Below are 23,600 nucleotides of genomic sequence, written 5' to 3'. Positions count from 1 at the left end.
GCTTTAGACTAGCCATCAATCTAGGGATGATAAGCTGTAGACAAGTGCATTTGAACCCCTTAAAGCTGAAAGAATTATTTCCAAAAATTGCTGGTGAAGATAGGATCTCGATTAGACACACTGAGATAGGTAGAACCATGTAATTTGAAGAACTAATTAGAAATTATTATGCCACTGTTCTAGTTGTATAAGGGTGCTCAAGGGAAGTAAAGTGACTATACTTAGTCAATCTGTCTACCTACAGAGTGTCAAAACCCTTAGAGTGTCAAATGTTTTGGTATAAAAGAAGGCTATCTTTTGGGATGCATAAATATTTTGGCTGTGTAATCTTGGCTTTATATTTTGAGATTTTTTGTAAGATCTTGGCTCTATATTTTGTGATGTTTTTATATAATCTTAGTAATGAGGTAAGATGGATGAAAGATTGGATAAGATGTGATGATCTGGATAAGGGTTAGGGTAAACATATAGTCATGGACATGTCTTTCATTTGCATTTATGCTCCTTTCTAATTAAATTAAGGTGCATTGTAATAGAAATTAACTTGGATTGTATTAAGGGTAGAGCAAAATTTACATAGCATTATATTTAAAAGGGTAGTATGGTGGTCTACAATGCCCGACGGTTAAGTGTACCACGAAATCCACAGAGGAGAGTTTCACCTATGTGGCCCATTAGGTCATATGCTACTAGGGTAGCCTCTGAATTTGAGTTCTCATCTGATGATGACTCCACACAATCACCTGATGTTGTATTGAAGAGTAATCATGAAGATGGTTTAGCAAAAGCCACCACATCTAATCTCCGCTGGTAAACACATTCATTTGGAATGTGAAAGAATTGATCAATAAATGAACAAAATAGTGAAACATATTCACCATGGATGTAGATGTTTATATATTTCTTCCAATGAGGGGTTTGTATTGTGTATTATGTCTAGTGCTTCTGACAGGAAAGCAAGGTCGTGGGGTAGCAAGTGTGAGGCTGTTTGCAAAACTTCGTAAGCTAGGGCCTATCCCTGTAGTGATTCATGAGGGGAATACTCACCCTCATGTAATAGTGCTAAGGTTTATAGCCAGAGGATGACATGGATTGTCAAGCACCATGCGAACATGATTCATGATAATTGGAGGTTTATTCCAGATAGTGAGAAAGAGAAGCTGACTCAGCGTGTGAGTGTGAGTGACTAATATCTTGATTTGTTATTTGTTATTATTGTTAAATAACCTAAATAACTTAATTTCATACGTTATTAGGCAAATTTTATCTTGGACTGGGAGAATCTGAATCACTAAGAATATATCAGATTACAGCTGCAAACTAGTTACAATATCTTCTATTATAAACTATACGTAGAATATAAGACATTTCAAACACATGCAACAACCTTGGCTAAATGCGCAAAGATTGTTGATGCACTAATTTGGAAGAAGTTGTGTGAATGATGGATATTTCCTACCTTTCATGTAACTATAACTAACAAATTGAGTTAGTTTAATTTAAATCAATTGTGGAAAGAATGTGATCTTGAAATTTTTGTATGAATATTTTACGCTATAGTTTTTTACATGTCAACCAAAGTCTGTGATTGCTTTTCATTTGGTCTGTTGGTATGTATTAAAATTGGCATTGATTTTTTTATTTACATTAATTTGATGATCTAGAAATTATCCAACCAAAACAAGATGAATAGGGAGAAGACACGGTCAAATCACGTAGCTAGTTCGAAGTCCTTTGTGAGGTTAATCACTGGAAATGTAAGAAATGCCATTTTTTATACATCTTTAGTCGGTTAAAATCTTTGTATACCAAGATTACAAATTATACTTTTATTAATTACTTTGTAGCATGAGATTGTAAAAAACTTAGTGAAAGTTATGTTGGTGGTCTCGCAAAAAGGGGACATTTGTGATAGAGCACACTGAAGAAAACTATGTGAGCAACAATGCTCTTATTTGATTTATTTGTTTTCTTGTTAAGTCATTTTGTGATATAGAATGGTAACTTATTTTCTAGAATATTATTATTTGAATGATAGAATCAAATGATTTCTTTATGAAGAAAGAAAGATCACACTAGAACCTCTAAAGATATAGCAAAATAGGTATTCAAAAAGTTACTAGGGCAGAGATCTGGGTATGTTCGAGGATTAGGTCGTTCCATTGTACTTGAACCATCAATGTGCTCTCCTTTGGTGAACAATCTATTAGAACAAGTTGAGATGTGCAACCACTTTGTCAGTGCGAGGAATTGACAAAGTGGTTGCAAGCAGTCATGGAGAGTCAGAGGTTACATGAAGAATAGATGAAAATGATGTTCACATTGATGGAGTCTCAGAGAAAAATTGGAAGCAATCAATAGGTTGGCTTACCAAAAGACATGCTTTTAATTGTACAGGGGTGTGTGTGTGTGTATACCAAGACTCTATGTTGCTTTTGATTGTAGAAATACCAAGACAATATAGAGTCATAACATGAGTTTTAATCTGTTTAATAAGAGAAGTATGAAAGTCAAACCAAGGCGGTGGACTAATTTGTAACCTTTCAAATATTGGTTTACAGTGTTTTCTCATATCTCTATAAAATTCAACAATGTAGTTCAAGTAATCAAGAAATCTTTGTAGCTGTGTTTTATCAATGATGACATAAGGAAATTTATTAGTAGATTGGATAGCTCTATCAATAGGACGAATTTGTCATTTAGAAATATCATAACCAAGAAAAAAATCTTCATTTGGTATCAGAGCCACTTGTTAGATATATATATATATATATATATATATATATATATAACATCGTTATTAGAAATGATAAAAATAGAGTTTGGAGCATAGCCTTACTTTTGGTATGTCATGTTTGACCTTTAGCCTTTTTGTTTTCTTAAGCAAAAACTTCAGTATTAGATATGAATTTTTAATTAAGTGGTTGTAAATCTAAAATGTTGGTCCATGTTAATGTAAGGTAAATGTAGTTGTGAAGCAATTGGTGAGGCCTCACTATCATGTTTGAAGTTAGGTTACGACATCATGTACATTTGTATACAATTGCTCTTCAAACTATATATAAGGTAGTTGCATATTAATGTTTTTGTGTACTTTGGAAAATGATGATTTTATATTATAATGGAACTATAATCAAATGGTATGAGTGATTGTGCAATGTAATATGCTAATTAATGAATGAAAGAGCATGTATTATTGTCTCAAATTAATGTGCTTGTGCAGTACATGTATTTAAGTTTATATGTTTAGAAAAATATTGTAATCATGTAAGGCTCCATTGTAAGAGGTCTGGTCAAGTACATGGTGCAATAACATTGTAGTATATCATGTATTATTGTCTCAAATTGATGTGCTTGTGCATAAATGTGTTTATGTTTATATGCTTGGAGGAATATTGCAATCATGCAAGATTGTATTGTAAAAGGTCTGCTCAAGTATATAGTGCAATAACATTGTAGTATATCATGTATATGCATATGAAGTCATCCTATAAAACCAGTACTAGAATTAAACACAATACTATGCCACTATGGGTATGTAGAACTTATTGCAAGTACTTGTCCCTTCATTCGCAATTGTTCATAAGCATGATTAAAGATAATTACAAACATCAACGACAATAGAGTCCATTTGAATGCAAATAGTCTATATTGGTAGTTGCAATGAAAACTTTTAATTGGAAATCTATTTCTTACAACGAGCCAGCCGACAATACTAATGACTATTATTTGCAACTATCATGAATTATTTTATGTTTCACGTGCTTGTCACATGTCTATATTAGTTTATTTGTATATACTATAAATATTGTACTTCACTTCATTTTTGTAAAACACATATACACGGAATTGATCCTTTAATAAACAGAGGTTTTATTCCAAAAGGTTCCAGACCCTTTGACTACTTCTCTTTACTAGGATTTCATCCCTTTTCTCTGCTAGAGTTTAAACTTTACATGGTATTAGACGATTTTTCCTTCCACAACACCGTCTCACAAACATGTTTCAGAGGATGCTACTTCTCCCTTCTTTCTTCACCTTAGCAATAGTCCCAGTGTCCTTTTGGTCACTAAGCCTCTCATCGACGATAACTATCATCCCTAGTCTCGTCTGATGGTGATGGCTCTTTTGGGAAAGAATAAACTCGATTTCGTCGATGGATCTATCTCTATGCCTTCGGATTCAACAGATCCTCTTCTTTCTCCATGGCTTCGATGCAATAATATGGTGATATCTTGGATCTTAAACTATCTTTCTCCTAAATTTTCTTCTAGTATTTTATACATTACTACTGCGCATGAGATCTGGTCAAATCTTAAGGAGGGTTTTTCTCAGAAAATGGTCCTTGCATTTTTCTTTTGCAGAAATTGATTTCTACTTTTTCTCAATATCAACTTTTTGTGAGTAATTATTTTACTCGCCTTAAGGGCCTTTGGGATGAACTGACTAATTACAAGCTTGTTCTTGTGGAGCCGTACGTACGTTGAACTCCTATGTTTAACAAGAGTGTGTTTTACAGTTTCTGATGGGCTTGAATGAGTCTTTTGCACCTACTTGTACACAAATCTTACTTATGGAGCCTTTGCCTCTTCTTAATAAAGCATTTTCTCTTGTTTTACAAGAGGAATAACAAAGATAAATTTCCTCTGTTTCTCTACCTTCTGTTGATTCACATGTATTTGTTTCTTAAACTGAAGGAATCAGATCTATTAAATCATTTTCTAAAAAGGATAGATCAGTGTGTCAACATTGTGAAATCACTAGTCACGTGATTGAAAAATGTTACAAATTGCATGGTTTTTTCCAAGGCTACAAACCTAAGCAGAAGCAACAGTCAGTGGCTAGGGCTATAAATGAACCAATATGTTCGATAGCCCACTCGGTACTCGCTTGGTTAAACTCGAATCGAACTCGACTCATGAAAAAAAAAGCTCGCTCGTGAAAGCAAGTACCCTCGAATTGTAAATGACACATACCCGACAAAACTCGGCTAAGGCTCATTAAAGCTCGCTCGTTTATGCTCGAGTTGACTCGTTAGCTCGACTCGTAAAACTCAGTCATATATTGATAAATATATACATACACCTATGTATATATACACATATATGTAGTAACTTCCATATGGCTACCGGCTCTTTTTTTTTTTTTTTTTAAAAAAAAAAAAAAAGTAGTAACTAATAATATGAGCAACCCACTTTTATAATTAAATATATAATATGTAATCTAATTACTTATCTCTATATAGTGAATATACTTCATAAATATATTTTATAATTTGTATAATAATTAGTCGATAAAACTTAATAATTTAATATACTACTTGAGCTCGGCTCGACTCGAACTCGTTTGTGGGACGAGCTCGAGCTCGAGCTCGAGTTAAGTGTTTAGCTTATCGAGTCGAGCTCAAACAAAAATAAAATAAAAAAATCTCAAGCTCGAGTATTTTGAGTCGAGCCGAGCTCGGCAAGCCAAAAACCGGCTCGGCTCGGCTTGATTACATCTCTATCCGTGACCAATCATATTGTCTTTAATGATAGCAATTCCTCGGCTGCTTCTCCTTTCTCTTTAACTGAGACTCAGTATAAACAACTTCTATCCATGCTTCATCCTCCAAAAAATGTTGCTGAGGCTTCTCTTGCTATAAATGCAATTGTTTCAAATTCCTCATTTTCTGGTATTATTTTTCCTCATAATAATACTCACTCTATTTTTTCTACTATTCAGTCTACTGTTTTTTATTCAAATCTTCGGACCTTAGATACAGGGGCCATTAATCATATGGTTCCTTCTATTGATTGTTTTTCTTCCATTACCAATTCTATTAATGCTTCTGTTAAGCTTCCTAATGGTCAATCTGTGCCTGTTACACATATTGGCTCTGTTCACATTTCTGAACACCTTTCTTTACATGGTGTTCTATGTGTTCCTTCTTTCCAATTCAAATTGATTTCAATCAGCAAGTTAACTCATTCACTAACTTGTTGCTTCTTGTTTTCTTTTGACTTTTGTTTAATTTAGAACCTGATTTGTTGGAGGCTAATTGGAGTGGGTAGATAGCAGGGAAGTGTTTATATATTGCAACAATCAGACTCTTTTATTTCTAAACCTAATTTTTTTTCTAGTACATATACTGCTTACTTACCTGATATTTTGCCTTTACATACTTGTTCAGTTTCATCCAAATGCTTTAAAGATGAGCTTTGGTATAATAGACTAGGTCATTCTTCTAATTCTAGGATGATGTTTGTTAATAAATTTGTTTCACAATTAACTGTTCCATGCAATCCTTGTATGATTTGTCCATTAGCTAGGCAAAGAAAATTACTTTTCCTAATAATGTTAATCTATCAGTTGCTCCTTTTGATCTTGTGCATTGTGATGCTTAGGGCCCATATTCTGTTCCTACTGTTGAAGGTTACAATATTTTTTAATTATTATTGATGATTCAACTCTTGCTACATGACTTTGTCTTCTCAAGCAAAAATGTGGGGTTTCATATATATTTTAGATTTTTTATAAGATGGTTAAAACACAATTTCATCTTAAAATCAAACACTACGCACTGATCATGGCACAAGATTTTTTTCTTTCATTTTCTTCATTCTAAAGGTATCATACATCAACACGTTGAAACTCCACAACAAAATTTTGTTGTGGAGAGAAAATATCAGCACATACTTAATAGCCAGAGCAATGATAATTCAATCTCATTTACTTATTAATTTTTGAGGTTATACTGTTCTAACAGCTACCTATCTTATTAATAGGTTGCTTACTCCTCTTTTAAATAAAAAAATCTCATTTTAAGCCTTTTTTTTTTTAAAAAAAACTTCTCTTTCTTATGATCATTTACGGACTTTTGGTTGCCTCTGTTTTGCATAAACTTTGCAAAGATCTCGCACCAAATTTGATCATAAGGCTCGTACTTGTATTTTTCTTAGATATCATTTTGGCATAAAAGGATACGAGTTTCTTGATATTAAAACCAATCAATATTTTATATCCAGAAATGTTGTTTTTCATGAACATATTTTTCCTTTTAATTTTGAAACTTTTCATGTTTCTTCTTCAATTCCCCTTACTGTTTTTCCTTGTGAATCTTCAACTTTAGATTCATTCACTATACCTTCAACATCATCCTCAAATGGTTCTCCAACTACTTCTTCCTCTTCCATTTCCCATGTTTAGTCACATTCATCTCCAACTCAATCTGCTCCTTCACCAATACCTTCTGAACTTCTGAGAAGATCTTCTAGTATCAGAAGAGTCCCAGGTTATTTGTAGAATTTTCACTGTAATTTTTCTTCTTCTGCACATTCCACGTCAAATTCTTCAACAAGTTCTTTATCAGGTTCTTCTTCATCTCTGTCATAAGTTTTTTTTCATGTCCATTTTTGTTGATACTGAACCTGAGTTCTATTACCAAACTGTCAAGCACTCTCATTTGAGAGATGTCATGTCAGTTAAGATTGCAGTCTTGGAAAATAATAACACATGGGTTGTTACTTCTTTACCTCCTGATAAGAAGCCCATAAGCTTCAAATGGGTCTATAAAATTAAGTATCGTGCTGATGGCTCTATTGAACGTTACAAGACAAGATTAGCTGCCAAAGGTTATACCCAAACACAAGGTTTGGATTATTATGAAACCTTCTCTCATTTTGTTAAAATTGCTACTTTTCGAACTCTTTTAGCTATTACTGTTGTTACTTGTTGGCATATCACACAGTTTGATGTCAATAATGTTTTCGTACATGAGGATTTATCTGAGGAAGTTTACATGGTTTTACCTCCTGGTTTTCATATTTAAAAGGGTCCAAAGTTTGCAAGTTGAATAAATCATTTTATGGTTTGAAGCAGACCTCACAACAATAGTTTTCAAAGTTTCCAGCTTCTATTCTCAATATGGATTTTCAACAATCCAAAGTTGATTACTCTCTTTTCACCAAGACTATGGCTCATCTTTTATTGCTCTCCTTGTTTATGTTATTGCTCTCCTTGTTTATGTTGATAATATTCTCATGGCTAGTAATGACTTGAAGTCTGTTGAGCTTTTGAAGTCTTTACTTGATGACAAGTTCAAGCTTAAGGACCTTGGCAAGCTAACTCACTAAAAAATGAGCAGCACAATAGCTATTCCAAGTGTAGGAGAACGTCGCGTAATAATTAGAAATAAATTCTTCGATCGTCTCCTCAATGAAAGTTACTTAAAATCAAACTCATTTAAAATGGTCAAAATATTCACAAAGAGAAAATAAAAGTGGTGGTATGTGCAATCAATGCTAGAGTGCAACGGGAATAAAAAAAAAAAAAAAACTCTAGTCATGGACTAGATTCATATTTTTAGATTCTTTTTTAGTGTTGAAATGAAATGTAAAAGACTAACAAATTAAAATTAACAATCAAGAAATCAACTAAGCTAAACAATCTTAATTAATCTGAAAATTAAATAATAAAACTAAAATTGTTTAAGTCCTAATTAAGTTTTAATTAATCTAATATGCAATGGAACTAAGAGATTAATAAAACTAAGCTACAAATTAAATTAAATTAGAAAATAATTGACAAAACACGAGCTGAAAATTAAAAAGTCCCAAAATCAAGATTCTAAGATTTATCATTGTATTAAAATCACAAATTTTCAAAATTAGCCCATAGGAATTGTATTCATTGTTAAATGAAAGCTTAAAAGAGCAAGAAAATAACGACATTAAGTAAAATAAAAAACAATTAAAATGGCCAAAGGTATAAACCAAATATTTCAAAAATACATCATAAACTTTAAACTAAAATTAAATAAATAGTAGAGAGTGGAAAGAACGACTCAATGAATGAAGATGGAGGTGTCAAGTAGTGGAGGAGAAAGCTGGAGCGGCAGTTGGACCCCTAAAGGTTCTTCAAGCTGCGATGCTAGTCTCTACGTGATGCATCCAAAAGTGAAAGAAAAGAAATAAAAACCCTACTACGTCCTTTGATTTTTTCCGAAAAAGCCATTCCTTTTTTTTTTCTTTCCTTTCTTTTCCATGCAGCGTGCGTGAGTTTTGTTTCTTTCAGTGTGGGTTGCCTAGCGTTTTACTAATCCTTGAGCAAAATAGTGAAAATTAATTGAGATGAATATTGCATTAAGATAGAAATTCATATAGAAACAATCAAACACAATTATGAATTCTTACAAAAGTGACACGTTACTATTCCACCCCCTGGGGCTATACCCACCAAGACTATCTCACAATCTTTCACATAAAATTGAGGCAAATGTCTTAGAACTCAAATGTGTGTATGGAGCTAAACTGGTTGTGTGTTCCTCATTACTAGACATAATTTGTCATAGAATTTTTTAACCTTAAGATTAATTATTGCTGATTCTAACAACCTCAGAACCCAAGGGACTAGCAGTTTTCACACCAGCTCTGTTTTTAAAAGTTGAACACTCAACCCCAAAGTATTGGGTAACTATTTCTTGCCCTTAATTTAGGAAAGCTCCATAAATCGTTTTCATCTCTTTTTTTCTTTCATTCTTTTTTTTTTCTTTTCTTTCTTTTATTTTTGAAAAAAAGGCTTAGTAGTCCTGCAGTTTACTTCTCCTGTGTTAAATCAATGATAAGTAAATTGAGGAATACTACAAATGTAAACATGTCCAAAATGTCCTTAAAACCTTGTCATTCGTTCTACAAAAATCTCACCAAGTCTCATCTCAATGATTATAGCATCCCGGTATTTCAAACTACACATCAACAAAATATGATGCATAAAAAATCATGCTCTATGCTCAAACTTGAAAATAAATTTTCACAAAATGATTCCGCTCAACTACTCCACTAAGATGCTTAGATTTCACAAAATATTAGAAATATAGTGTGTCAATCATATGTGTATCAATACACATCACATTAATGAATTTTTTTTTTTAAATCTGTGCACACACGCTACCCCCTAACTAGTGAGAGACATGGTCCTCAATGAATTGAACGAAAGAAAACAAAGTGCACATGAATAAGTAAGCAACACAGACAACCAAACATGTGATATAAAATCAAAGCAAAACAACGAATAAATATAAAAGACAAAATGAAATTAAACAAAGCCGTAAAGGGAAGAAAAAAAATCAAAATCAAAATCAAAATCAAGATACTTCTCTGGGATCTTGCATAAGCAAGATTTATTTGTTTGGATCAAAGGCAGTCATAAACGCATTGAGATATTGTCCATTGACATTCTTTAGATTGACAATGTTTATCGCCATGTGAGGATGAACCTTCTTTACACAGTATGACCCACTCTATCAGGATTTCAATTTACCAGTAAAAATATGTAAGCGATAGTTGTAAAGAAAAACTTCCTAGCCAAGTGTGAAATGCTTGTGATGAATTTTCTAATCATGTAGAATTTTCATGCGTTCCTTCGCCAACTGAGCGTTGTCATAGGCATCCCGACGAGCTTCATCCAATTCATTGATCTGCAATTTTCTCAACCTTGAAGTTTCATTAAGTGACATGTTAACATGTTTTATAGCCCAAAGAGCTCGATGCTAAATAGTTTTAAAAGCTTTCCTATAAGCCCACAAAGTATCAAGAAGCTTAACTAACCAGTCTTTCCTATTAGAATTGATAGTTTTCTCCAAAATGATTTTAATCTCTCTGTTTGCTAATATGTTTGCCCATTTGTTTGAGGGTGATAAGGGGTAGAAATTCGGTGTGTGATACCATATTTCTTCATGAGTGTAGAAAATGATTTGTTGCAAAAGTGAGAACCCCCATCACTAATGATAACTTTGGGAATGCCAAAGTGAGCAAACAGAGATTGCAAAAATTTTAGGACAACACAATGATCATTTATTTTGCAAGCGAAGACCTCCACCCATTTTGAAACATAATCCACATCCAGTAAAATAAATTTATTTCCAAAGGAAACTGGAAAAGGTCCCATGAAGTCTATTCCCTCACAGTAAAAAATCTCTAAAGTAAGAATAGGAGAAGATGCATCATGTCTCTTTTGCTAATGGATTCTAATTTTTGACAAGGTTTACAAGCCTTACAAAAATTATACGCATCTTTAAACATGGAAGGCCAGTAAAAACCGCTTTGCAAGATTTTAACGATTGTTTTCTTTGCTGAAAAATGACCGCCACATGCACCTATATGACAAAATCTCAACACAGAAGAAAACTCATCATCATGAATGCATCTTCGAATCAATTGGTTCGATCAATATTTGAAAAGGTATGGATCATCAAAGTAAAAGTGCCGTACCTCAGAGAGAAATCGACGCTTATCTAGGGTGGACCATTCAAAAGACATTCGCTCAGTCACCAGATAGTTGACTATGTCAGCATACCAGCATACCCGCTCATCTGGAAAACTATCATCAAGAGGAAGGCTGACATTTGAAAAGGAAGATGATGGCAATCTAGAGAGGTGGTCAGCTACCACGTTTTCAACTCCTTTCTTGTCCTTAATGTTGATGTTAAACTCTTGAAGTAATAAAATCTAGCGGAGTAAGCGTGGTTTGGCATATTTCTTAATCAACAAATACTTCAAAGCAGAACGATCAGTGAAAATGGTAACAGGAGAACCAAGAATGTAAGAACAAAATTTATCAAGTGTAAAAACCATTGTAATCAATTCTTTTTCAGTAGTGATGTAGTTTTTCTGGGTATCATTCAAGGTTCTACTGGAATAATAAGTCACAAAAGGTATATTATCCACACTCTGCCCCAAAACAGCACACAAACCATAATCACTTGCATCAGTCATAATTTCAAAGGGAATGTCCCACTGCGAGGTTGCATAATAGGGGCGGTGGTAAACGATTCTTTTAGGGTATCAAAAGCTTTTTCTTACTCATCAATCCAAACAAATTCAATATCATTTTGTAAAAGAGTGCACAAAAGTTTTGCAATAGAACTAAACCCTTGAATAAACTGTCTATAAAAGCCAGCATGGCCAATAAAAGAACGAATATCCTTAACCGTCCTAGGGATAGGAAATTTGGATATTAATTTAATTTTTGCCTTGTTGACCTTGATACCTTCAGAAGAAACAATATGTCCCAAGACAATGTCCTGAGTAACCATAAATTGACATTTCTTCCAATTAAGTAAAAGATTTTTTTCCTCATGTCTCTAGAGAATACGTGCCAAATTATGCAAACAACTATAAAAAAATTTTTCAAAAACAGAGAAATTATCCATCAATATTTCACAAATATCTTCAATCATGTTAGAAAAAATACTCATCATGCATCTCTAAAAGGTGGCTAGGGCATTACATAAACCAAAAGACATTTTGTTAAAAGCAAAGGTGCCAAAAGGACAGGTGAAAGTAGTTTTCTCCTGGTCCTCAGACACTATAACAATTTGATAATAACCAGAATATCCATAAAAAAAGCAATAAAATGCATTACCAGCCACTCTTTCTAAGATTTGATCCAAGAATGGTAAAAGAAAATGATATTTCCTACTGGCTGACTTAAGTTTTCTATAATCAATGCACATTGTTCAGCCAGTAACCATTCTCGTTGGAATCAACTCATTTTTATAATTTTGTACAACAATTAAACCAGATTTTTTTTATACCAGTTGAGTTGGGCTTACCTACTTATTGTCTGAGATGGGATAAATGATACCCACTACAAGCAGTTTAAGCACTTCCTCTTTGACAGCTTCCTTCAGGGTAGGATTAAGCCTACGTTGAGCATCACGAACCAGTCTAGCATCGTCTTCAAGATGGATTATGTGGGTACAAACAGCAGCATCAATAACTTTGATGTCAACTATTGTTAAACCAATTGCGCCTCGATACTTTCTTAAGACTTCAAGCAACTGGTTTTCATCATTCTGATTTTTCTTTGAGGAAATTACCACGGGAAAAGTGTCATCTTCAGGACCAAGAAACACATACTTTAAATCTTGAGGAAGTGGTTTCAATTCCAATTAGAGAACTTCTTCCTCTGAAGATTTAAGTATGTCTGGTGGTGGTAGAGTTTCAAACTATGGCTGCCATCTTGTGCTTGCAATTTGCACTTCAAGTGGTAAAGAAGAATATGCCAAACAGTCCAAAAATTCAAAGACATTTTCATCAACATGGTCAGTTTTTTCATCAAGTAATAATTCAAGTGTCTGAAAATGGAATCATCATCAGATAAATGAAAAGTTGAGCAAATAAATTATGTTGGTGTCAAACTCTCTACAACATTCAAATCACTTGTGTCATCAAAATGTACTGACATCTTGCAAGTATGGAAAACGTTCAACTCAAGTGTCATGTTCCCAAAAGTAAGCTTCAGAACTCCACTTCTGCAATTAATCAAAGCATTTGATGTATGTAGAAATGGTTTTCCAAGGATGACAGGAGATTGGTAAATAGTGGAGGCTGGTTGCTGCATATCAAGAACTACAAAATTCACTAGGTAATAAAATTTCTCCACTTGGACCAGCACATCCTCTACAATACCCCTCAGCATCTTAACTAATCTGTTAGCCAACTGTAGCATGATGGAGGTCTTTTTCAGCTTACCTAATCCTAACTGCTCATACATTGAGAATGGTAGTAAGTTCACACTACTCCCCAAATTAAGTAAAACTCTTCCAATGCGTGACTCATTGATCATAATGGAAATGTTGGGAGAGCTGAGGTCTCCGAACTTCTAAGGAGTCTCGCTCAATATCAATGCACTGACTTACTCCATTAGGAAAGCTTTCTTCTTTACATTCAACTTTCTCTTCACTGTGCACAAATCCTTCATAAATTTTACATATGAAGGAACGTGTTGTATGGCATCCAAGAGTGGAATATTAATTTTTATTTGCTTGAAGATCCTGAATCTCAGTGTGATATTTGTTCTTTTGGCCAGCTGCCAATTTCTGAGGATAGGGAACCACAGGTTCGTACCCCCAACTAGTTTCAGCATCTGCACTCACAGGCTTCTTCCACTCTGATCTCACTGCCTCTAGTTCTTTTTCAACTTCATCAGTCTCTTACATCTTCAGGTGTAGGAGCAAATACTTGTCTGTTAATGATCATCTTTGGTTGGAGAACGACCTTCGTTATCTCAATAACATCCCCTGAGACATTATGTACCTGTTGTGGTTGTTGCCGGTATACTTGAGGATTAGGCTGAGGCTGTACTGAAAATTTTCCTCTCTCTAGACTGCTCAAGGTCGTGCTCATCTTATTAATGGTGTCCCGCAAGTAATTTAACTCTTGAGTGTTCTGATTGTTTGTGGTGGTCTGAATTTGCATAAATTGCTAAAGTGTATTAGCCATTTGTGTCATACTGTCATTTAGAGACTTCTTCACCGATGATTGAGGCTGAGAACTCTGTGCAGCTACATGAATGAGGCTGAAATCCTGGAGGTGCTACAAAAGGATACCTCTGAGAACTCTGATATGGCTGATACTGGTGCTGAGAAGCAGCCTGAAGAAATGGTTACTGAGAAGGTGGCGGAGACCGGCCAAGTTGATCACTCCTCCATGAGAAATTTGGGTGATTCCTCCACCCCGAATTATATGTATTGAAAAAATGATGATTTTGTACTTTGTTAACCCAATTTGCTGATTGCATATGCTCAGAGCCATTCTCCTGAAATACTGCATAATCGGGCAATCTTGGATCTTGTGGTTCGAATCAGCACATATAGAACATACCTCTACTGCTTTCATAACCTTCACATTTTCCATCTCCATAACCTCCAGTCTTCTAGTTAATGTAGCTATTCAGGCTTGAATGTCAATGTCCTCCTTAAGCTCATATCTGTCCCCACCAAAAATAACCCTCAATGCCTATGCTGTTAATGAAACTCGATCAATTTGAGTGTTTCATTGTTGTGCGTTCTCAGCAAGATAGTCAAAAAATGGCAATGCTTCATCAAGTTCCTTGTTAAAGAATTCTCCATTGCACATAGTCTGAACAGACTGCTTATATTCTAAAGTGAGATTAGTGTAAAAATAATTCACCAACCTTCATTATTCAAAACCATGATGTGGACATATGTTCACCAAATCCTTAAACCTTTCTCAGTTGGTCTCGAAAGTCTCGTCAGATTTTTTATTGAACTGACTGATATGCTCTTGTAAATACTGAGATCTTTGAAAAGGAAAGATTTTTTGTAAGAACTCACGCTGTAAATCAGACCAACTAGAGATAGAATTAGGCCTCAAAGAATTAAACCAAATATTCGCTTTATCCTTTAAAGAGAAAGGAAATAAACAAAGTCTAATAAATTCATCAGTAGTGGCTCTAGTGATAAAAGTAGTGCAGGCCAAATTAAAATTTGTCAGGTGCTGATAAGGACTCTCAAAATCTATCCCGTGGAACTGAGGTATCATTGACATCATGCCATGCTTAATAAGAAAATTAGGTGCATCATCAGGTAAAATAATATATGATGGTGTAGTGGTGCGAGTGGGCTACGAATAATCCTAAGAGTTTGTGGTGTAGGTGCAAGTGCAGCCATGGTTTGTTCAATTTCAATGTTCCCGTCTGTAGAAAAAACAGAAGAGCTATCTATCTCTAGGCTGTGTATATTACTCTCAGTGCTCGATGTAACTCTAACCAACCTATTTGAATTGTCTCTTACCCATAACATGAAACATCAGTCCAAATAGTATAAGTAAGGTTCAAGTGATTGAGTAGTAGGTGACAAGTGACATATGTAATCACAGACAAGATAATGAAAGAAACAGAGATAAAAATAAAAATAAAAATAAAAATAACGAGTTTAAATTTACGTCAAACAATTATTCCCCAGCAACAGCGCTAAAAACTTAACTCACTAAAAAATGAGCAGCACAAAATTTGTCCCAAGTACAAGAGGATGTCGCGTAATAATTAGGAATAAATTCATAGATTGTATCATCAAGGAAAGTTATTTAAAATCAAACTCGTTTAAAATAGTGAAAATATTCACAAAGAGAAAATAAAAGTTGTGGTATGTGCAATGAATGCTAGAGTGCAATGAGAATAATAAAAAAAAAAAAGCACTAATCATGGATTACATTCATATTTTTAGATTTTTTTTAATGTCAAAATGAAATGTAAAAGACTAACAAATTAAAATTAACAATCAAGGAATCAACTAAGCTAAACAATCTTAATTAATCTGAAAATTAAATAATAAAACTGAAATTATTTAAGTCCTAATTAAGCTTTAATTAATCTAATATGCAATGAAACTAAGAGATTAATAAAACTAAGCTACAAATTAAATTAAACTAGAAAATAATTGACAAAATTTGAGCTGAGAATTGAAAAGCTCCAAAATCAAGATTTTAGGGTTCATCCTTGTATTCAAATCACAAATTCTCAAAATCAATTCATAGTAATTATAATCACTGTTAAATGAAAAGCTTAAAAGAGCAAGAAAAGTAACGACATTAAGTAAAATAAATAGCAAATAAAATCCCTAAAGGTCTAAGCTTGATATTTCAAAAATACATCATAAACTTTAAAAAAAAATGAAATAAATAGTAGAGAGTGGAAAGAGTAAGCCAAATGAATGAAAATAGAGGTGGCAAGCAATAGAGGAGAAAGCTAGAGTGGCAGTTGGATCCCTGGAGATTCTTCAAGCTATGACGCTAGTCTCTACGTGATGCTAGTCTCTACGTGATGCATCCAAAAGTTATAGAAAATAAATAAAAACCCTGTTGCATCCTTTGATTTTTTTTCTCTGAAAAAGCCATTCCTTTTTTTTTTCTTTCCTTTTTTTTTTCCGTGCAACGTGCGTGAGTTTTGTTTCTTTTTCCTTTCCCGTGTGTTGCCCAGCGTGCATGTGTGGCTTTTATTAGAGAAATTCAAAAGTTAACCTACTGCCTTTTTTTTTCCTTGGCCTATAAAAAAATGAAATTAGAAAAGGAAAGAAATAAAATAAAATAAAAAAGAAGAATAGAATATAAAAAAATATGTTGTGCATGTGAATGAACATTATCTAATTAAATCACAAGTTATAAAATTAAGCATTAGCCATGTTATTAACCAATATAAATCACAACTCGAATTTATACATCTTAACTATTTTTCTATCTAAAATCAATAATAATATAAGGAAATAATTTAAATATATGGGTTCTAGATGTATAAAATATTCAATAACTCAGCTTAATCAAAAGCTCAAATATTTTCTTAATTTAGAAGTGACTTGGTCTCCTGCTGGTATTTCTTTGTGTCAAAGAAAATATTCTTTGACAATTCTTCAAAATGCTGGTTTTCTTGCCTTTAAATCTGTTTATTTTCCTATGGAGCAAAATATCAAGTTGAGTAAAAAGGCAGGAGATTTATTGCCTAATTCTACTGTTTATCGTAGACTTGTAGGTAGACTTCTTTACCTTACATTGACACAGACAGACTTGTCATATTCTGTACATAGGCTCAGTCAATACATGGCTTAGCCAAGATAGCCCCATTTACAAGTAGCTTATAAAATTTTATAATACATAAAGGGCACTCCTAGTCATGGCATCTTCTTTCCAGCTACCAATTCTCTGTCCTTAAGACTTTTGTTGATTCTGATTGGGCTTCTAGCCCTGACAGCTGTCGATCTGCCAATGGTTATTATGTTTTTCTTGAGAATTCTTTGGTTTTTTGGAAGACAAAGAAACAGTCTACTGTTTCCAGATTCTCAGCAGAAGCTGAGTACAAATCCATGGCTTCTACTACTTGTGAAATTATTTAGTTTCTTACTCTTTTGTCTAATTTTGGTATTTCACATACTAATAGTGCTCAACTTTTTATGATAGTCAGGCTGCCTTACACATTATTTCTAACCCGGTTTTCCATGAAAGAACAAAACACATTGAATTGGATTGCCATTTCATTCGAGACAAAATTCAAGTTGGCATTATTAAGACTTTGCATTTGGCTTCTCATCATCAATTTGCTAATGTGTTGATTAAACCTCTTGGCTATCAACAATTTTATTATTTAATAACCAAGATGGAGTACATTCTATCTACTCTCCATCTTGAAGGGGGTATCATAAATTATTTTATGTTTCACGTGCTTATCACATGTCTATATTAGTTTATTTGTACATTCTATAAATATTGTACTTCACTTCATTTTTGTAAAACACACATACACACAATCAATCCTTCAATAAACAGAGATTTTATTCCAAAAGGTTCCGGACCCTTCATCCCTTTTCTTTATTAGGGTTACATCTCTTTTCTCTGCTAGGGTTTGAACTTTATAGCAACTAGTTTATAATACCTTAGAATATAAAATATTTGCAATGATTAAATTATTGTTGCAAAAAATATATTTGCAATGACTTTAATTTGTTGCAAAAAAATACATTTGTAGTTTGGTTGTGAATAAAAGATAATTGCAAAGAACTGTTTTCGTTGGTAAAAGACCAAGTATTTGCAACGGTCATACGTATTAGTTGCAAATAAAATGTAATTACAACAAGATCCGCTTTCATTGGTAAAGACCAAGTATTTGCAAATAAAAATACAATTCGTTGGGATTAACTTTTCGCAATGCTGCATTTACGAGAGTAGCATAACGACATTTCATTGCTGCAAATAATCTTTTATAATCAAAATCCGACTTAAGGCTCTATTTGGATATAAAAATATTTTTAATTCATCTCATTTTATTTTATTTTATTTCACCGTTATAATTTTCTTAAATTTTCATATAAAATATAATAAATAATTTAACTTTTTAAAATTTTTAAATAATAATAATATTAAAAAATAATATTTTATTCAACTCATTTAAACTATATCATTTCATCTCATCTCACCATCCATAAGCCTCACACCCTGCACACCCACTTAAAAATATATCATTTTACATTTTTATCTTATTTTACTTATAAACATATCTAGAATCATCTTCATTAGAGAGTTAAAAAAAATAAGATGATATATTTTTTAGTGAGTGTGAGGCTTATGTCTAGAATTTTTCCACCATCCGAGCCGTTATACTAACGATTTTTTCCTTGCAACAAGATGACTCTATGAAAGAGCTTGGAACGAAAACTATATGAGCTCAAATTAAGTATTATTTACTGATTAATGATTAGATATAAAAAGAGTTCAATCATGTCTTAGCATATACAATTTATTCACATAAAAATTTAATTGGTATGAAAGTTTTACATTATGATGAAAATACTACCTTTTGCATTTGTGGACTAAAACAAATCTTTCTTACAAAAAAAATGGAAAAAAAAAAGAGGAAAAATCTCCAATTTTTGGAGCTTCATAGATAAACATGAAGGACCAAGTTTAAACAATTAAACGCCGTGTCGCTGAGGGAAAAAAATAACTAAACGTCATGTCGTGAGCCTTCCTTGTCCTTCTCAACTGAACTCAAATCCAACGACTCTTTTCTTCTGCTTCCCATCTTCAACAGTCCGTATAGTTTCCGAAATTCTCTCACTGTGTGAACGCTCTCCCTGCAGAACACACTCGCCGGTGGTTCGACCGAATCATCCACAGACCGACCGGAACTACTTCCGCTCAATCTCGGCCCGGCCTTGATCGCTCCCCTCCCGTCGCCGCTGGTTTGCAGCGCCGTGATGACCGATTTCAAAGCCCGACTCGGCGAATTCCGGTTCGAAATCATGATCTCTCCGATCTCGGCGTGACTCAAACTCGCCCCGGTTTGGAAGACCTCCTCCACCTGAGGGAACAGCTTGTGGTCCTTCACCCCCAAGTAACTACTCGCCATGCTCTTGAACGCGGAGAAATCGCAGGTGGGGAACTCTATATGAACGTCGATCCTCCCGGGCCTCATCGCCGTCTGATCGACTTGATCCTTGACGTTCATCGTGAATACCATCACGCTCTCTTCGCCGCAGCACGATAAAATCCCGTCCATGAAGTTCAGCATCCCCGATAGGCTAACCGCGGTCTGTTTCCCGGCGAAAAACCGGTCTAGATCCTCGATCACGACCAGCGACTTGGTCGTTGTCCGCAGCAGGAGCGTCTTCAATTCAGAGTCGTCCGAGACCTTGGACATGTCGATATCGTAGACGTCGTAACACAGGAACCTCGCCATCGCCGCGACGAAGCTGGTTTTTCCGGTGCCGGGTGGACCGTACAGCAAATAACTCCGTTTCCAGACGCGGCCTAACCTGTGGTAGTACTGCTTCGACTTAAGGAACTGCTCGAGATCGGACCTGACCTTGGTTTTCAAATCAGCGTCCATCACCACCGTGTCGAAGCTCGCCGGATGCGTGAAGGGAATCGATCTCCACCGTCCATTCTCCCCTTCCAAATTCATGTTCAACCTAATCTCCTTCTTCCTCTGCTCGATCTCGTCCGTGACCGAAAGGATATGCTGTAGGTACGGGCGTAGAACTCTACGCTTGTCGTTCTTCCTTATCTTGAGTACATAGGACCTACCGTTTCCATCATCATCTCTTTCAGGTTCGTTCGTCCACGACACTCTGGCGCTAAAGAATGTGTCGTAGACGATCTGGTTGGCGTCGAAGTGGAGAAGGATTTCGTTGGATTTGGAACCCGAGAACAAGTTCAGGTTCGTGAGGTCGGAGTCGTCGAGGGAGACCATGGAATTCAGGTAAACTGAAATCTTCCGGTAGAGTTGGTTTTCTTGGTAATGCTCGTTGTACTGTGGAATTTTGTAGGTCTGGTATACGTGAAACTGGTCTTCAAAACCTCGCCACCATTTCAAGAAAATGTGAAATATAGATGTCTTGTACAAGAACCTAAGTATTATCAGGGAAGAAACCATAGCCAAGAAAAGACCCAGAAACATGATCGACGATAAAAGCTACAAAAACTATGAAATATATTACCCCAAAGGCTTAGGCTTACAGATGCAAAGCTTGAAGAGTTTTTACTTTCTTAATTTCTTTGTACCTGATGATTTGGGTGTGATCGATGAGAGGAAGAGAAAAAGGGATGAGGCATGAAAGGAAGAATATGATGGGTGGTGAAGAATGAAAACTAGGCTAGCGCTAGAGCCTGGGAAATGGGGTGTTTTTAATGGGGTAGCGGGAATTCATAGCCTGATAGATCCTTCGATTTTAACAGGTCAAAATGGGGCAGAAGATGAGAGAGAGCGAGAGAGAGATTTTAACATTTTTGCTTGGCTATGGCTGTGAATGTATGACCACTGACTAAGGACTATTATGAGCAGTTGATTATTGAAAAGAGGAACATTTGGGAACATAATTCAATGGTCTTGACCAAAAGGCCAAAGGAGAGAGGTGGGGTTTGGATTTTTGAAACTAAACAACTTCTGTTTGTTTAATAGTCAGCTAATGAGATGAATTATTAAAATATTATTATTATTATAAATAATTTTTATTTATTTATTAAAATATTATTTTTTAATATTATTATTATTTTGATATTTAAAAAAATTAAATTATTTATTATATTTTATATAAAAATTTAAAAAATTTATAATAATAAAATGAAATGAAAAAAATGAAAAATATTTCTGTATCTAATCAGACAAAACCTCAATATTAATTATTATTATTATTTTATTCCTTTGCGCTTTTTAAGCAATTAGGGGCCACACCCAGTCGATAAAGTGGCTGCTTGGTACATGTTTGATGTTGAGATTTATAACTTTTTGGTTTAATTTTATAGCAACAGTACTTACTTTTATTTAATGTACTCAATTAGTTCATAGCTTTCTTGGTTGAATCTTATTTTGTATTATTACTACTTTTCCCCCCCTTTTAGATCTTTAGCAATTATGGGCATATTACACGGTGGAGTCCCGTTACTCGACATAACACTCGGGTAATATTGTTGATTTGACTGAAATATCAATATCCCGTAAAAAATCAAACGCTAGGCCCCGCGGTTTGAATCTTAATTCATTCTGTTTAATATTTAAATATTTAACTTTCAAACCATTAAATTTATCTTAATTCAAAATTTCTTTATACATCAGATTTATAATTTTTTTCAATTCAACACATTTTTACACGTAAGATCTACAACTTATTATTTACAAACAAGTCAACACCTAATATAACAAATATTTTATTATTATTATTATTCACATATCATAACTATTAACGCTATTCCTTACCACATCAAAAGGAAAATTACCTCTAATGAGTTAGAACATCTTCATTGGCTTGGCTAAATAAGGAGATTAACTAAAATTTAGATAATTTATATTAAGAAGACTCTACATTAGATTGGTCATCTCTAAAATAATTTAAATTTCTGCTACAGTAATTAGTCAAATATAGAGAATTACAATTGGTTTACCAAACATTAAAATAATAATTTCTCACTCTAATTAAGTTTAATCTCAATTTTTTTTATTAATATTAAATGACATTTGAAAATATAATTTTTTTAAATATTAATTTAATTAGAATATAGTTATTATTAATATTAAATTGATAGAATTATAAAATATAATACAAATAAATTAAATAAAAAAATTATTAATTTAATAATATTTTATTATTATATAGAGAATGAATGGCTAATTTAATGTAGAGATTGAATTTAAATGAAATAGATAAATGTAAAAAAGTGTGATATTAACTAAATTTTGAAAATGAATTTAATCAATCTAATAAGAATGCTCTAACGAGTTATTAGTAAAATTTAAAATGATGATGATGTAAGCATAACAAAAGTCTTTGTTCTTAAATCGCGTGTAAGAAACACATGATCATATATGCTGAAGTTTCATAGCAGATAACATGCAAAAGCCACACCGCGCATTGGTTGCTGGATCTGTTTGAAACTTGCTTGCTTTGAACAGTAAACTGAAATGTTGAAGTTTTCCATCCGCAGCTTCTTTTCTGTCTTTTGCATTTAGTCTTACCTAACCATTCAAACGTTTAATTGGTCCCTACCTTTAATATTCTCCATCAGACAATTACGTATTTTTGACATTTCAGTTGCCAAAATAAATCCTGACAAATAATTTTTTAAAATAAATGTTAGATGTTGTGTCATCATATACATTTAAAAAAAAAAAGAATACGATCCATTTTTAAAAAATTAATTAATTATTTTTTTTTCAAATAGAATATACAATATTTACGTAATTTATAATTATAAATAGTATTTCTTAAAAGATATTCAGACTAGGTCCCAATCGGCATCTTTCATGATTATAAATATTATTCCTATCAAGTTGTTTTGGGAAAGCTGATCTATACAACGTTACCATGATATATAATTGTCTTATTGCCATGATCATTGCACCAGGAAAAAAAAACAACATGCTGACAACGATTTTGATTGGTAGAACCACGTTTCGTGGGAGTACAGAGATTTCTGTTATTGATACGTCATGTTTTCTAGCTTGTTTGAAAATAGATTTTATATTAAAATTTTTATCTTATTTTATCTTATTCTTAAATATAATTTTAATATAAATTTTTTAAATTAATTATTATAATTTTTTAAAACTTTTAAATAAAAAATAAAAAATAATTAAAATTTTTAAATTTTCAAACAAAAATTATATTCTAACAATATTTTAACTTTATAATATTTTTTATTTCACTTTTTCTTCTCATTTCTTAAAGAAAAAATTTAATTATAAGCGATTTTAAATACTAATACGTGCACCTATTCAATATGATTGGCTAGAAAATAGATTTTATTAAAAACAATACTAATTTAAATTTAGAATAT

The 23,600-nt window shown here is 33.3% G+C and overlaps 1 protein-coding gene across 1 annotated transcript; it reads right to left on the bottom strand.

The window, feature by feature from the left end:
- Positions 1-19,086: 19,086 nt before the first annotated feature.
- Positions 19,087-21,178, bottom strand: LOC109007553 (AAA-ATPase At2g46620-like). Its single transcript, XM_018987265.2, has one exon. It carries the CDS (start codon positions 20,725-20,727, stop codon positions 19,273-19,275), a length of 1,455 nt encoding a protein of 484 aa, XP_018842810.1. The 5' UTR covers positions 20,728-21,178; the 3' UTR covers positions 19,087-19,272.
- Between the last annotated feature and the right edge of the window lie 2,422 nt (positions 21,179-23,600).

Source organism: Juglans regia, chromosome 16 (genome assembly GCF_001411555.2).
Source record: "Juglans regia cultivar Chandler chromosome 16, Walnut 2.0, whole genome shotgun sequence".
Taxonomy (NCBI): Eukaryota; Viridiplantae; Streptophyta; class Magnoliopsida; order Fagales; family Juglandaceae; genus Juglans; species Juglans regia.
Note: the sequence above shows the minus strand (reverse complement) of the source record. Positions and strands in the feature narration are given on the sequence as shown.

Coding starts and splice junctions, on each gene's coding strand:
- LOC109007553 (XM_018987265.2), bottom strand. CDS start 20,727: ATGTTTCTGGGTCTTTTCTTGGCTATGGTTTCTTCCCTGATAATACTT.